Source organism: Sciurus carolinensis, chromosome 7 (genome assembly GCF_902686445.1).
Source record: "Sciurus carolinensis chromosome 7, mSciCar1.2, whole genome shotgun sequence".
Taxonomy (NCBI): Eukaryota; Metazoa; Chordata; class Mammalia; order Rodentia; family Sciuridae; genus Sciurus; species Sciurus carolinensis.
Genome location: NC_062219.1, coordinates 112929677 through 112942694, shown reverse-complemented (window position 1 = coordinate 112942694; position 13018 = coordinate 112929677). Strand labels below are relative to the sequence as shown.

Here is a 13018-nt window from a genome sequence, read left to right as displayed (position 1 = left end):
AAAGAAAAAATTACAGAATTCAGGTGGAAAGACATATTATAAATAAAAGAAATAAACATAAGAAAGAAAACAGATTTCTCTTTGGAAGTAATGAGTAACCATGTAGCAGTACCTTTTAAAAAATGGAAAAAAGCAAAAAAATTCCTAATCTTGAACAATATGCCCAGTGAAAATACATTTCAAAAATAAAGGTAGGAGCCAGGCCAGTGGCACACTCCTATAATCCTAGTGACTGGTGGCTCAGGCAGGGTAATTGCAAGTTGGAGGCCAACCTTGGCAACTTAGTGAGACCCTGTCTTCAAATAAAAAATAAGAAGGGCTGGGGAATTTATCTTTTCTAAATGTCAATACAGATTATAAAATAAATATTTTAGAAAAAAAAAAAGCTGGGGATGTAGCTTAGTAGTAGAGCACCCCTGGGTTCAATCCCCAGTACTGTAAAATAAATTAATAATAATAATAATAATAAATAAAACAAAGGTAGAGTTGCAGGTGTAGCTCAGTGGCAAAATACTTGCCTAGCATGTGTTGAGACCCTGGGTTTGATCTTTAGCACTGCAAAAATAACTATTTTTTAAAGGCATAATAAACACTTTTTAAAGACATACAAAAGTGCTGGGTATGGTGGTACATGTCTATAATCCCAGTGATCTGGGAATCTGAGGGAGAAGGATTGCAAGTTCAAGGCCAGTATCAGCAATTTAGCAAGACACTGTCTCCAAAAAAAGGGGGGGTGGGGTAGGATGGGAACTGGGGATGTACCTCAGTGGTAAAACACCCCTGGGTTCAATCTCTAGTACCCAAACCAAAACATACAAAAGCATAAAAGAATTTATCACTAGCAAACCTGCTATAAAAAATAATAAAGGAAATCCTTCAGGAGAAGGAAAATGATACAAGATGAAATCTGAATTTACTCAGAGGAATAAAGAACACTGGAAATGGTAAGTATGTGAATAAAAATAAAAATGACTACAGCTCGAAAAAACATAATTCTGGAAACTGCAATCATTCCTAGTTCATGAATCCTTAAAGTCCCATTGTGATTCTCTGCTCCCTTGAACACCTTTTAAAGGTGAATTTGTAAGCGACTGGAAAATTATGGCATGTACTGATGCTGTACCAAAATTAATTCAGATAAAGTAAATGCCAGTCATTTTTCATACTTTAATAAGAGCCTGTTGTATTGACTCTTTGATTGTCTTTTAAAGTCTCGGCTTCTTTGCCATCATCTTCACTATGACATATTTTTGGAAGAATAAGGAGTCAAGAAAAACACTTAGACTAGTGCTCACAGGCCAAATTTCAGTTTGTGAAGGATTTGAAATCCTGTTTTCTGGCTCTCAGAGGTCAAGCTTAGTTTTTTCCCATTGCACTAGCTGAGAGTGTCTTAAAGAGACAGAGCTCAACTGTTTATCATCCTTCTTCATGTGTCTGAGAATTCTTTGATGTTCTTCCTGATCCTAATGAAAATCAAATCATTTTTAAGATATATCCTTTAAGAAGCTGATGTAGCCATGCTCAGTGACTTGGGACACTGAAGCAGGAGGATCACAAATTTGATATCAGCCTCAGCAACATAGTGAGACCCTCAGCAACTTAGTGAGAACCTGTTTCAAAATAAAAGAACTGGGCATGTTGCTCAGTGGTAAAGCACCCTTTACCACTGGTTTCAATTCCTAGCACCAAAAAACCCAAAAGAACAAAAAAACGAAACTGATACAGATTATTCTTTTTTTGGATTGGATCCACTGAGCTATACCCCAGCCCACTGTATTTTAAATTTTGAAGCTGGGTCTCACTAAGTTGCAGAGACTGGCCTTGAACTTGCAATCCTTTTGCCTTGGCCTTCCAAGTCACTGGGATTGCAGGTGTGCATCACTGTGCCAGACTATTGTACAGAATTTTAAATTTTTTGGCATGAAATTTGTCAATCTTTTCTTTTATGACTTCTGTATCTTGTGACATACTTTGACTTTCCCCATTCCAAGATTTTTTTTCTTTAATTCTTCCATGTGTTATTTTAGTACTTAAGCTTCTCTCTCCCTCCCTCCCTCATTTAACACTTTCATCCATCTGGAATTTGTTTTTCTGTAAGGTGTGAGGTATAGGTTCACCTTTTTTCCATATGATTGCCATTCTTTCTTCTTTTGAAACATCACTTTTACATTGTATTCTCTTAGTTAAAAGCTATATTATTCAAGATATTTATTGATTCTGTTAAGAAGAATTTAAAATTTTAGCTTTAATTTTTTAAAGGTGTTTCAAGTGTCCATGGTAGTGATTCTAAACTTGTGGGTTGTCCTAGTTCCCTTTCCTCCATAACAAACTCTGCTGTCAAGAGCTGCTATTTCTGAGTGGACTGTGGCTTGCTGACATCTGTTGGGCCAAGAAATAGTTTCCAACCATTGATCTAAGGGGCCTCCCCCTTGGTCGAGGACCTGTCTTTCATACAGCCACACAAAATTCACCTGATAACAAACTCTGCTGTCAAGAGCTGCTATTTCTGAGTGGACTGTGGCTTGCTGACATCTGTTGGGCCAAGAAACAGTTTCCCAACCATTGATCTAAGGGGCCTCCCCTTGGTCGAGGACCTGTCTTTCATACAGCCACACAAAATTCACCTAGTGCCAGCCATCTATCCAGTGACCCATCCAGGCTTGTTACTTGAATGAAAAAGCCTCAATTAGAGTTCATAATTGAGTGAGAATCCAAAGAAACTCATTTTTTAGTCTGATCCTCAAATTGTCTTCCCATTAGAATTGTAGTCAATTTTTATAATTTTACTTTAGTGAGCTCTATCTCATTCTGGGGAAAGGAATAGACTGCATTTCGGCACAATTGAAAGCCAGGGATGCAGGGTAAGGTCCATCTCTTGTAATTTGAAACTATTTAAAACCAGAAAAGAGTGTGGTCCTTTAAAAAGTAGAATGCTCAGGGTCCCCCTGACTGTGAAGACTCTTAGAGTTCTATCTGCAGGGGACCGAGGAGGAGGCCTACCTGGTAGGGCTCCCAATGCACTCATAGACTGAACATCCTCAGGGAGGCTTTTTCAAATCAAGTGTTTGAGTTGCCTCTCTGGTTTGATAGAGAAGGATGCACATGGCTTTAATTTAATCCAATATTGTAAAATTATTTTATTTGGGTTACTTAAGGAGTAGTTTTTCACTTTGAATTTTGGCATAGCAAACATCCCGTATGCTTGCAAGTCCTCATGACAGTGATACCTCAATGGCCTTTGCTAACCTCCTTCCTTAGAGTCTGTATGGTGGTGAAACTAGGGAAAGGGCAACAAGTAGAGGGGGAAGCTGAGAAAGTTGTATAAGTGATTTTCTTTGCTGTGGGCTCTTTTTTACTTATTTTTTTCAATTAATTAGTTTATATCAGAGACTGTTAGATACCTTATTTGCTTGTTTATTTTTTGTGGAGGTGGACTTTAAACCCAGGGCCTCAAACATGTTCAGCAGGTGTCATGCTGCTGAACTACATTCCCAGCCCAGATACTTTACAAAATAAACTTAGGAAGGATACATTGAACTCCTTTTTAATGTTCATGCTGAAGTAAAGAAATAATATCTACTTTAGAGGTTTAACTAGACATCACAATTGACTGATTTATTTCATGCGATTGTGATGTCTGCAGGGCAGGCCTCCCAGTAATATTAAGCTCTAGCTAACATGGTTCTTCTACCCCAGTACATATCTTCAGGGTTCAAGGGAAGACCTTCACACAGATTTTTCCATGTTCATTTGATAATAGCTTCCCTGATTTCCCTTCCAGTCCCATTTTCACTGCTTAAAAGTCACGCTGTGCTAGTACATTCATGCCAGCATGCCCGTGAGTAACTCGGTCTGTATCCTAAAGAGCAGATTTTACTTAGCTGGCTGCTCTTCTTAGTTTCAGCTGTGGATGTCACCTTTTGGTACTTTCCCCACTTTTCCTTCCTTCTTTCTCACCCATCATCTCTGCTCTTCACTGGGTTCGATCTCAAATGGATTGTAATTGCCCAGATCACCCAACAACTGCACAGATTCATCCACCAATGGGAAGGTTCCACATTGGGAGAACTTACCCTTCCAGACTCTTCCTGAGTGCCCTTCCATGTGACAGGAGTGAATTTTGTATTTGTTTGGCCTTGTGACTGACTGAATGGCAAATTTGGGGGAACTGGAGAGGAGATGGCAATTTCAACAGTGAAAAAACATTTAGTAGAGACTATCTCGTCTGCCTTCTTCGGGCGTGTCCCTCTTCTGGGCATCCCTTCAGGATTTCATTCCTCCATCCAACTGCTGTTCACAACTGCCCTTTCCAACTGCTCCAGAACCCTTGGCCCTGGCATTCCGTGATGTAAATTATTCCACGCATGGTTCAAAATGGGTGCGAAGCAGTGTTGCCAGGTGTTGGATCACTAGTGTAAGTTGACTAGATCTTGGGGGAGAACTGCTGTTGGAATTTGTACAGTTGTTATGGTTTCAGCCAGAGCACAGTCATTGTGCTGGCTTGAAGCTTCCGCTGGTGGGGGAGAGAGGGAGTCAGGTCCTGGAGCAGGGGTGAACTTCTGGTTAAGATTTTCTACTTTAAACATTCTAGTATTGGGATATGGATTGTTTGGAATCAAACAGTGGCAGTGCCTCTGCAGGGGGAAGAACCCCGGCCTTGCAGGCCAGAGCCCATAGCAGAGCCTGCGACCAGAGGGCCCTCTTCTGTCTCAAAATGCAGAGAACCTTTTATTCCTAAAGATAGCCAAAATATGACAAAAAACCCAGATTGCTCTCCAAGTTTATAAACATCGTCACCAAATGAAAAACTTCTGAATCTATGAGATCTTTTCTAAAACAAAAATGCTGTTTTTTCCCTGTTCATTCTACATTTGAGAAAGTCACTATTCTTCCTATAGAGTCCCTTCGGGGACTCTGCATGGGGGGAGAAGTTGCTGCGAACTTTCTTCTGTTCACAATCTATCTTACAAGTTGAGGGTTTGTTTTCAATAAAAACAATTTAAACTGAGTACTTTCTTGAATAGCCACTGAGTACTTCCTTGAATTTTATTTTACTTACTATTATTTTTTACTTATTTATTTTGAGACGGGGTCTTGCTGTGTTGCACAGGCTGGCCTTGAATTCCTGGGCTCAAACTCCTGGGCTCAAGTGATCCTTCTGCCTTAGTCTCCCAAGTAGTTGGTACTGCAGGTATGCACTACTATGTCCAGAGACCACAAAAAATTTTAAAATCACATTAATAATAAGTAATTAGCGGGAACTCTCATATGAATTACACAATTATTTATCAAAAATAAAGCTTAAGGTGTGTTTTTACGTTGCACTGACACCGCTGGCTTTTCAGTCTGCTTTACTGAAACATGCTTTCCTCTTCCTTTCTTTACAGTTGTCATGGATGATGATGATGACTCGTGTCTCCTTGATCTTATTGGGTAAGGTGTTTATTTCAAACTCAGTATGAATTAAACGTGTGGCATTTACTGAACAAAAGCAGCCTAATAAGTATATTGAAACCTGCTCAATTTTTAAATAAAGATTAAATGATCATCATAGTTATAGCAGGGAGAGAAAGAGATATAGATTAATATGGGGATCATGATTTAGTAATCCCTTACTAAATTTTTTTTCTAACAAACCCCACAGGAAAGGCTGAGGATGTAGCTCAGTGGTAGAGTGCACAATTAGCATGCACAAGTCCCTGGAATCAACCCCCAGCACTATAAAAAAAGAAAAGAAAATCCTAGGAGGCAGGAAGGAGTGATAATAGGAAATGGAGCAACGTAAATTAAAAAAAAAAATTAGCTAGAAGTGTCGTCACACGCCTGTAATCCCAGGAATTTGGGAGGCTGAGGCAGGAGGGTTGCAACTTCAAGGTCAGCCTTGGCAATTTAGCACGGCCTTCAGCAACATAGTGAGACCCTGTTTCAAAAAAAAAAAAAAAAAAAAGTAAAAAGAGCTGCAGATGTAGCTCAGTGGGGAAGCATCCCAGGGTTCAATTCCTGGTACTAATAAACAAGCAAATCAAAACAAAAAATTACTAAGAAAATGACTTTAAAATAGGGAGATTTTACTCAGGCTAAGGTCAAAAGACCTACTAAAAATGTACATACATACACATTATATTTAAATTAAGTAAAGGAAATTGTTTATTTGTTGTTTTCCTTCTTTTTTTTCATTTCTAGAGACCCACAAGCGTTGAACTATTTTCTACATGGACCTAGTAATAAATCTGTAAGTATTACCTAGAACATCATAGACATAAAATTTTGTTGCTTCTTACAGTTAAAGCAACTTCTTTATTGAATTTTCCCCTTTGCAGAGTAATGACGACTTGACTAATGCAGGATATTCTGCAGCCAATTCAAATTCAATTTTCGCCAACTCTACTGTGAGTATTAGAAACAAAATGTAATGCTCAAGTGTCTCAAGGATGCCTTGTGAATTGAGAATTTATTTGTCGTGGGGGGGTCTTTTTTGTCTGTTTTTTTGCAGTGCTGGGGATCGAATCCTTGCACATTGTAGGAAAGTGCTACTGAGCTACATCCCTAGCTCCTGGTTTGTTTTTCTCTGAGGCAGAAGTCTCACTGTGTTGCCCAGGCTGGTCTCAAACTCCTGGGCTCAAGTCATCCTCCTTTCTCAGTCTTGTGAGTAGCTATAGGCAGGCACCATTAATTGAGGTTTTAATTGTCTTTGTACCATGATCAGAATCCTTGTCTTTTGTAATTTATATGGCAAGAAAATCTGTTGAATTATGTTGACATTTCCTACTTATAGTCACAGTTGCCAAGGTATATGAACCAGGCATTGGTGGTGCATGCCTGTAATCCCAGCAACTTGGGAGGCTGAGGCAGGATAATTGCAAGTTCGAAGCCAGCCTCAGCAATTTAGCAAGGCCCTAAGCAATTTATCAAGACTCTGTCCCTAAATAAAATTTAAAAAGGGTTAGGGATTTGGCTCAGTGGTTAAGCCCTCCTGGGTGTAATCCCTGGTAACAAAAAAAAAAAAAAAAAAAAAAAAAAAAGATTACTATGTTTGAGCCAGGAGTGGTGGTACACACCTGTAGTTCCAGCAACCAGGAAGGCTTAGGTGCACACCTGTAATTCCAGCAACTCAGGAGGCTCAGTCAGGAGAGTCACAAGTTCAAGTTCAGCCTCAGCAACTTAGCAAGACCCTGTACAAAATTTTAAAAGGACAGAGAATGTAGCTCAGTGGTAAAGCATCCTTGGTTCGATCCCCAGCATCATTTAAAAAAAAAGATTACCATGTTTGAATCTTACACAGTTACTATGTTGAGATTATAGTAGTGTCTTGCTAAATTGCCCAGACTGGCCTCAAATTTGTGATCCTCCTGCCTCAACCTCCCGAATTGATGGGATTATAGGTATGTGTCACCATACCCAGAAATCTTGCTTTCCTAGTTCCTTCAAATGATTTTCCAAGTCCTAAGATACTTTCCACCTGACCTGGTGGACATGTTAGTCCTATTTCATTTGTTAACTTTATGTGAAATGAACCAGTTAGCTTTTTTATCTAGTTCTTCCCATAATTTAGCACCTAACACCTTAGCTTAAGGCAAATTGGTATAACTCATTCTTGAATATTCTATTTTTAACTTTTCTCTTTACCTTTTTTCCCTCCCTCCCTCTTTTTTTTGGTGGGGAGGCGGGTGGTACCAGGGATTGAAATCAGGGGCACTCATCCACTGAGCCACATCCCCAGCCCTATTTTGTATTTTATTTGGAGACAGAGTCTCACAGAGTTACTTCGCACCTCACTTTTGCTGAAGTTGGTTTTGAACTCTTCATCTTCCTGAGCCCCTGGGATTACAGGCATGCACATCACGCCCAGTTCTTTTTTTTTTTTAATTATAGTAAAATATGCAACAAAATTTGCCATCTTGGTGCTAGGCATGATGTAGCTTAGTTGGAGAGCACTTGCCTAATATACACGAGGCTCTGGGTGTGATCCTCAGCACTACAAAAAACAAAATCAAAAACATCTTGCCAGCACCGTGGCACATGCCTGTAATCCCAGCAGCTAGGGAGACTGAGGGAGGATTTTGAGTTCAAAGCCAGCCTCAGCAACTTAGTGAGGCCTAAGCAACTCAGCAAGACCCTGTCTCTAAATGAAATATAAAAAGGGCTGGGGATGTGTCTTAATGGTCCAGTGCCCCAGTACCAAAAAAACAAAAAACTATTTTCAAGCATACAGTTCAGTAGTGAAGTATACCCATATTGTCTTCACCTTATTTTAAATGGCTGTTGCTTCCTTATTATTTCCTTATACAATATTTGGCATATTCCATATAAGACTACTGGACAGTGGAGCCTATCTTATTTACCACTGTGTTAAGCTCTCTTCTTATCCTGTGTTATCTGTAGTTGGAAAGCCTATTCCCTACAAGTGGGTGCTTAATAAATGAAACTAACCTACAAGTGGGTGCTTAATAAATGTTTTACTTTTTACTTAAATAAAATGTTTTACTTTTAAAAATAACACTTAAGTGGAGTTTTCTTAAGTTTTCTTTTTAAAAACAAACTTTAAGATATGTTGTTAAATACATTAGTAGTTTTAAAAACACGTTAATATGTTGATTACTTCTAAGAAATTAAATGACTGGGTATGGTGCACATCTGTAATCCCAGCTACTCAGGAGGCTGAGGCAGGAGGATCACAAGTTTGAGGTCAGCCTTCACAACCCTGTCTCATAACAAAAATTTAAAAAGTGTCAGGGATGCAGTTCAGTAGTCAAATGCCTGTGGGTTCGATCCCCAGTACCACCAAGAAAAAAAGATCAAATGACCATTCACTCATTTTATGTTAGAACTTTCTTTTATCTGCACTGTTCTTGCTGTTGTAGACCTCTCGTAGAGTAACATCCGGTTTCTCAACCTCACTTAGACTTGTTAGGTAGAGAGGACTAGGGAGAAAAACTGTCTCCTAATACATAACCACTCTAGATTGAGTCCCTCTCCCTTGGACTGGAAACCATTTTAAAAAAATAAAATCATAGGGGCTTGGAGTGTAGCTCAGTGCTCAGTGATAGAGCATGTACTCAGCATGCACAAGCCCTCGGTTCTATCCCCAGCTCCAAAAAAATAAAAAAAATAAAATCTGTGCCAGTATCTCAAAATCATGGAGCTGAACTACAGGTAGTCTTCAGTACTCTTGTTATTTATCTGCTCCCTACAAAATAATTTTCCAAAGTAAAGAATGTATAGACTTACAGTGTTAAGAAAATATCAGAATAAGTTGAGCAATTTAGAAACTTGTACCTGAAAAACAGATTGTTATGCTTTATTTGTATTCACAAATGAGGTTAATTTTTGTGCATTTCTTTCAAAGGTTGGATATACCATGTAACACCTGCTTATTTTTTCAGAACGCTGATCCTAAATCATCCCTCAAAGGTGTAAGCAACCAGCTTGGAGAAGGGCCCAGTGATGGACTGCCAATTTCAAGTAGCCTTCAATTTCTTGAAGATGAACTTGAGTCTTCTCCTCTTCCTGATCTCAGTGAGGACCAACCTTTTGACATTCTTCAGAAATCCTTGCAGGAAGCTAATATCACTGAACAGACATTGGCAGAAGAGGCATATTTGGATGCCAGTATAGGTTCAAGCCAACAGTTTGCACAAGCTCAGCTTCATCCTTCTTCATCAGCATCCTTTACTCAGGCTTCTAATGTTTCTAATTACTCAGGTCAGACGCTGCAGCCTATAGGGGTGACTCACGTGCCTGTTGGAGCATCATTTGCAAGCAATACAGTGGGTGTGCAACATGGCTTTATGCAACACGTGGGGATCAGTGTTCCCAGCCAGCATTTGTCAAATAGCAGTCAGATTAGTGGTTCTGGTCAAATACAATTAATCGGGTCATTTGGTAATCAACCTTCCATGATGACTATTAATAATCTAGATGGATCTCAAATCATATTAAAGGGCAGTGGGCAGCAAGCCCCATCAAATGTGAGTGGAGGGCTTCTGGTTCATAGACAGACTCCAAATGGCAACTCCTTGTTTGGGAACTCCAGTTCAAGTCCAGTAGCACAGCCTGTTACCGTTCCATTTAACAGCACAAATTTTCAAACATCTTTACCTGTGCATAACATCATCATACAAAGGGGTCTTGCACCAAACTCAAATAAAGTCCCAATTAATATACAGCCAAAGCCTATCCAGATGGGTCAGCAAAATACATACAATGTGAACAATTTGGGAATTCAGCAGCATCACGTACAACAAGGGATCTCTTTTGCCTCTGCAAGCTCACCCCAGGGCTCAGTAGTTGGTCCACACATGTCTGTGAACATTGTAAACCAACAGAACACAAGAAAGCCCGTCACCTCACAGGCAGTGAGCAGCACTGGGGGTAGTATCGTTATTCATTCCCCCATGGGCCAGCCTCATACACCCCAAAGTCAGTTCCTCATACCTACAAGCCTTTCCGTCAGTTCCAACTCGGTACACCATGTCCAGACCATTAATGGGCAACTTCTTCAGACTCAACCTTCTCAGCTCATTTCTGGCCAAGTGGCCTCAGAGCATGTCATGTTGAACAGGAATTCTTCCAACATGCTCAGGACCAACCAACCATATTCTGGACAAATGCTAAACAACCAGAATACTGCCGTCCAGTTAGTGTCGGGGCAGACGTTCGCCAGCTCTGGAAGTCCAGTGATAGTCAATCATGCCTCTCCTCAGATTGTTGGTGGGCAGATGCCTTTGCAGCAAGCATCACCAACTGTATTACACCTGTCACCTGGGCAGAGCAGCGTTTCCCAAGGAAGACCAGGCTTCACTACCATGCCCTCTGCCACAAGCATGTCAGGACCTAGTCGGTTTCCTGCTGTTAGTTCAGGCAGCACTGCCCATCCTAGTCTTGGATCTGTGGTTCAGTCTGGTGCATCCGGATCAAACTTTACAGGAGATCAGTTGACCCAGCCAAACAGGACTCCAATACCAGTCAGTGTGTCTCATCGTCTTCCAGTTTCTTCTTCCAAATCTACCAGCACGTTCAGTAACACACCTGGAGCAGGAACCCAGCAACAGTTCTTCTGTCAGGTAATGCTTTTTTTCACATAAATGTCTGACAGATTATAGGATGGAAAAATGGAAAGCATATTTACTCAAATATAATTTTTATCTTAGGCTCCTGATTTGTTAACTTAAAATGTTCAATTTATGATCAATTGTATTTTATCTTTGTGATTAAGATATTTTATCCAGCATAACATTTTGGTTTAGAGTTTCCAGAAACAAACCCTGGCATCTGAATCTAGGTTTTCTGATGTGGAGCCAGTTAATTATTTTCTTCTTCAGTGAAATTGGCATAACCATGTTACCTTCCCATTGTGTTATTGGCAGAATTCAATGAGATAATCCCCACAAAGCATTTGCGTGGTCTCTGGCAAATAGCAAGTACTCGGGGGCCAGTATTTATATTTGTACATACTTGATGAAATGCATTATGGGCATTTAAGAAGAAAGATTATTTTAGATTATTTACATATATCACATGGCAGGCCACTAGGTATTGTGACTGTAAACTGGGTGAAATGTTGTGCCTGCTTCTTGGGTGCCAACTGGAAAGGCTCAGGGATTCCATGGGACTCCACAGTGGTCCCACACTAGAGGGAGGCACATAGAGGAAGAAAATCAGAGCACTCTCCCTTGACCAGGTACCTGAGCCTGCCCTTACCATGCCATTGTGCAGGTGAATTATTGTGGTTATAGGGGACATCACACAAGGATTAAGTTTCTTAAAATGGACTGATATCGTCTGCTTCAGTCCCTCATCATTCTCATCAGCTGACCCTTTCACTCCTCTGCTTTTCATTCCCACTCACTTGGAGCCTACTCTGTAGTTTTAGCTCCTCTCCTTCCCAGCTGGGAGGCCCCTTTCTATACCCACTTCTACCCTCCTCAGTCTTCCATTTCCATTGCCTTTCTCTTCCACATTCAGGAATTTCAAGAATTTTTTTGTATATTGATGTATTTCAATATCAGTCTTTTAAATATGTATACACCAATCCTTTAAAAACTGTATTTTTGACTTAGTAATTCCATTAAGAAACCCAAGGAAACAAAGATTATCTGTGATCAGAGATGTTCAGTGTACTGGTTTTAGTATCACAGCTACGTGTGTGTTTGAAATACTGTCATACTTACATACTTACACGTGAATTTTGCAAACAATTCTCAAACACCCTTCACCAAGATTTCCCAGATGTTAACTTTTTACCCATTTGTTTTATCCTTCTCTTTACCACTCCTCCCCAAATACACACATTCAGGTACACGCACATACACAGTTTTTAGAGTAAATTACAGGCCTGTTCCTTTTTGATCCCTAATTTTACCCTTCAGAATGTATTTTCTAAAAACAAGGACATTCCCCTATATAACCACAGCACGGTTACCAAAATCAGGAAATCAGTTGGGTGTGGTGACTCATGCCTGTGATCACAGTGGCTTGGGAGACTGAGGTAGGAGGGTCAAAAGTTTGAGGCCAACCTCAGCAATTTAGCAAGACTCTGTCTCAAAATTTAAAAAAAAAAAAAATTTTTTTAAGAACTGGGGGATGTACTCAGTGGTAGAGAACCCCTGGGTTCAATCCACCTCCCCCCCGCAAAAAAAAAATCTAGAAATCAGCCTTATTACAATACTTTTATCTACAGAACTTATTCAGATTTAGTCAATTTTCCAATAATGTGCCCAAGAGCAAATGAGAAAGAAAATTATTTTGGGGAAAATAATTTATGGTGCAGGATTCACCCAGGATCCCTGTCTCATTTCATCATCCTCATGTCTTTAAATCTGCAGCAGATCCTCCATCTTTGTCTTTCATGATTCTAATGTTTTTGACAAGTATCGACCATTTATTTTGTACCATGCTCCTCAATTTGGGTTTCTCTGATGTCTCCTCATGATTAAATTCAGGATATGTAGTTTTGGCAGAATTGTCACAGAAGTATTGTGTTTCGGGGCTTACCATGTGGCTTTGTCCCATTGCTGGT

At 39.9% G+C, this 13018-nt stretch overlaps 1 protein-coding gene across 6 annotated transcripts in view; it reads left to right on the top strand.

The window, feature by feature from the left end:
• Bicral (BICRA like chromatin remodeling complex associated protein) overlaps positions 1-13018 on the top strand; it is a 102385-nt gene that overhangs the window by 54297 nt on the left and 35070 nt on the right. For all 6 annotated transcript variants that reach the window (XM_047557723.1, XM_047557722.1, XM_047557725.1 and 3 more), the window contains 4 exons: positions 5388-5433; positions 6184-6232; positions 6321-6389; positions 9384-11063. In XM_047557723.1, the coding sequence (XP_047413679.1) occupies positions 5393-5433; positions 6184-6232; positions 6321-6389; positions 9384-11063 (1839 nt within the window). In that variant the 5' untranslated portion in view covers positions 5388-5392. The remainder of the gene's footprint in view (positions 1-5387; positions 5434-6183; positions 6233-6320; positions 6390-9383; positions 11064-13018) is intronic.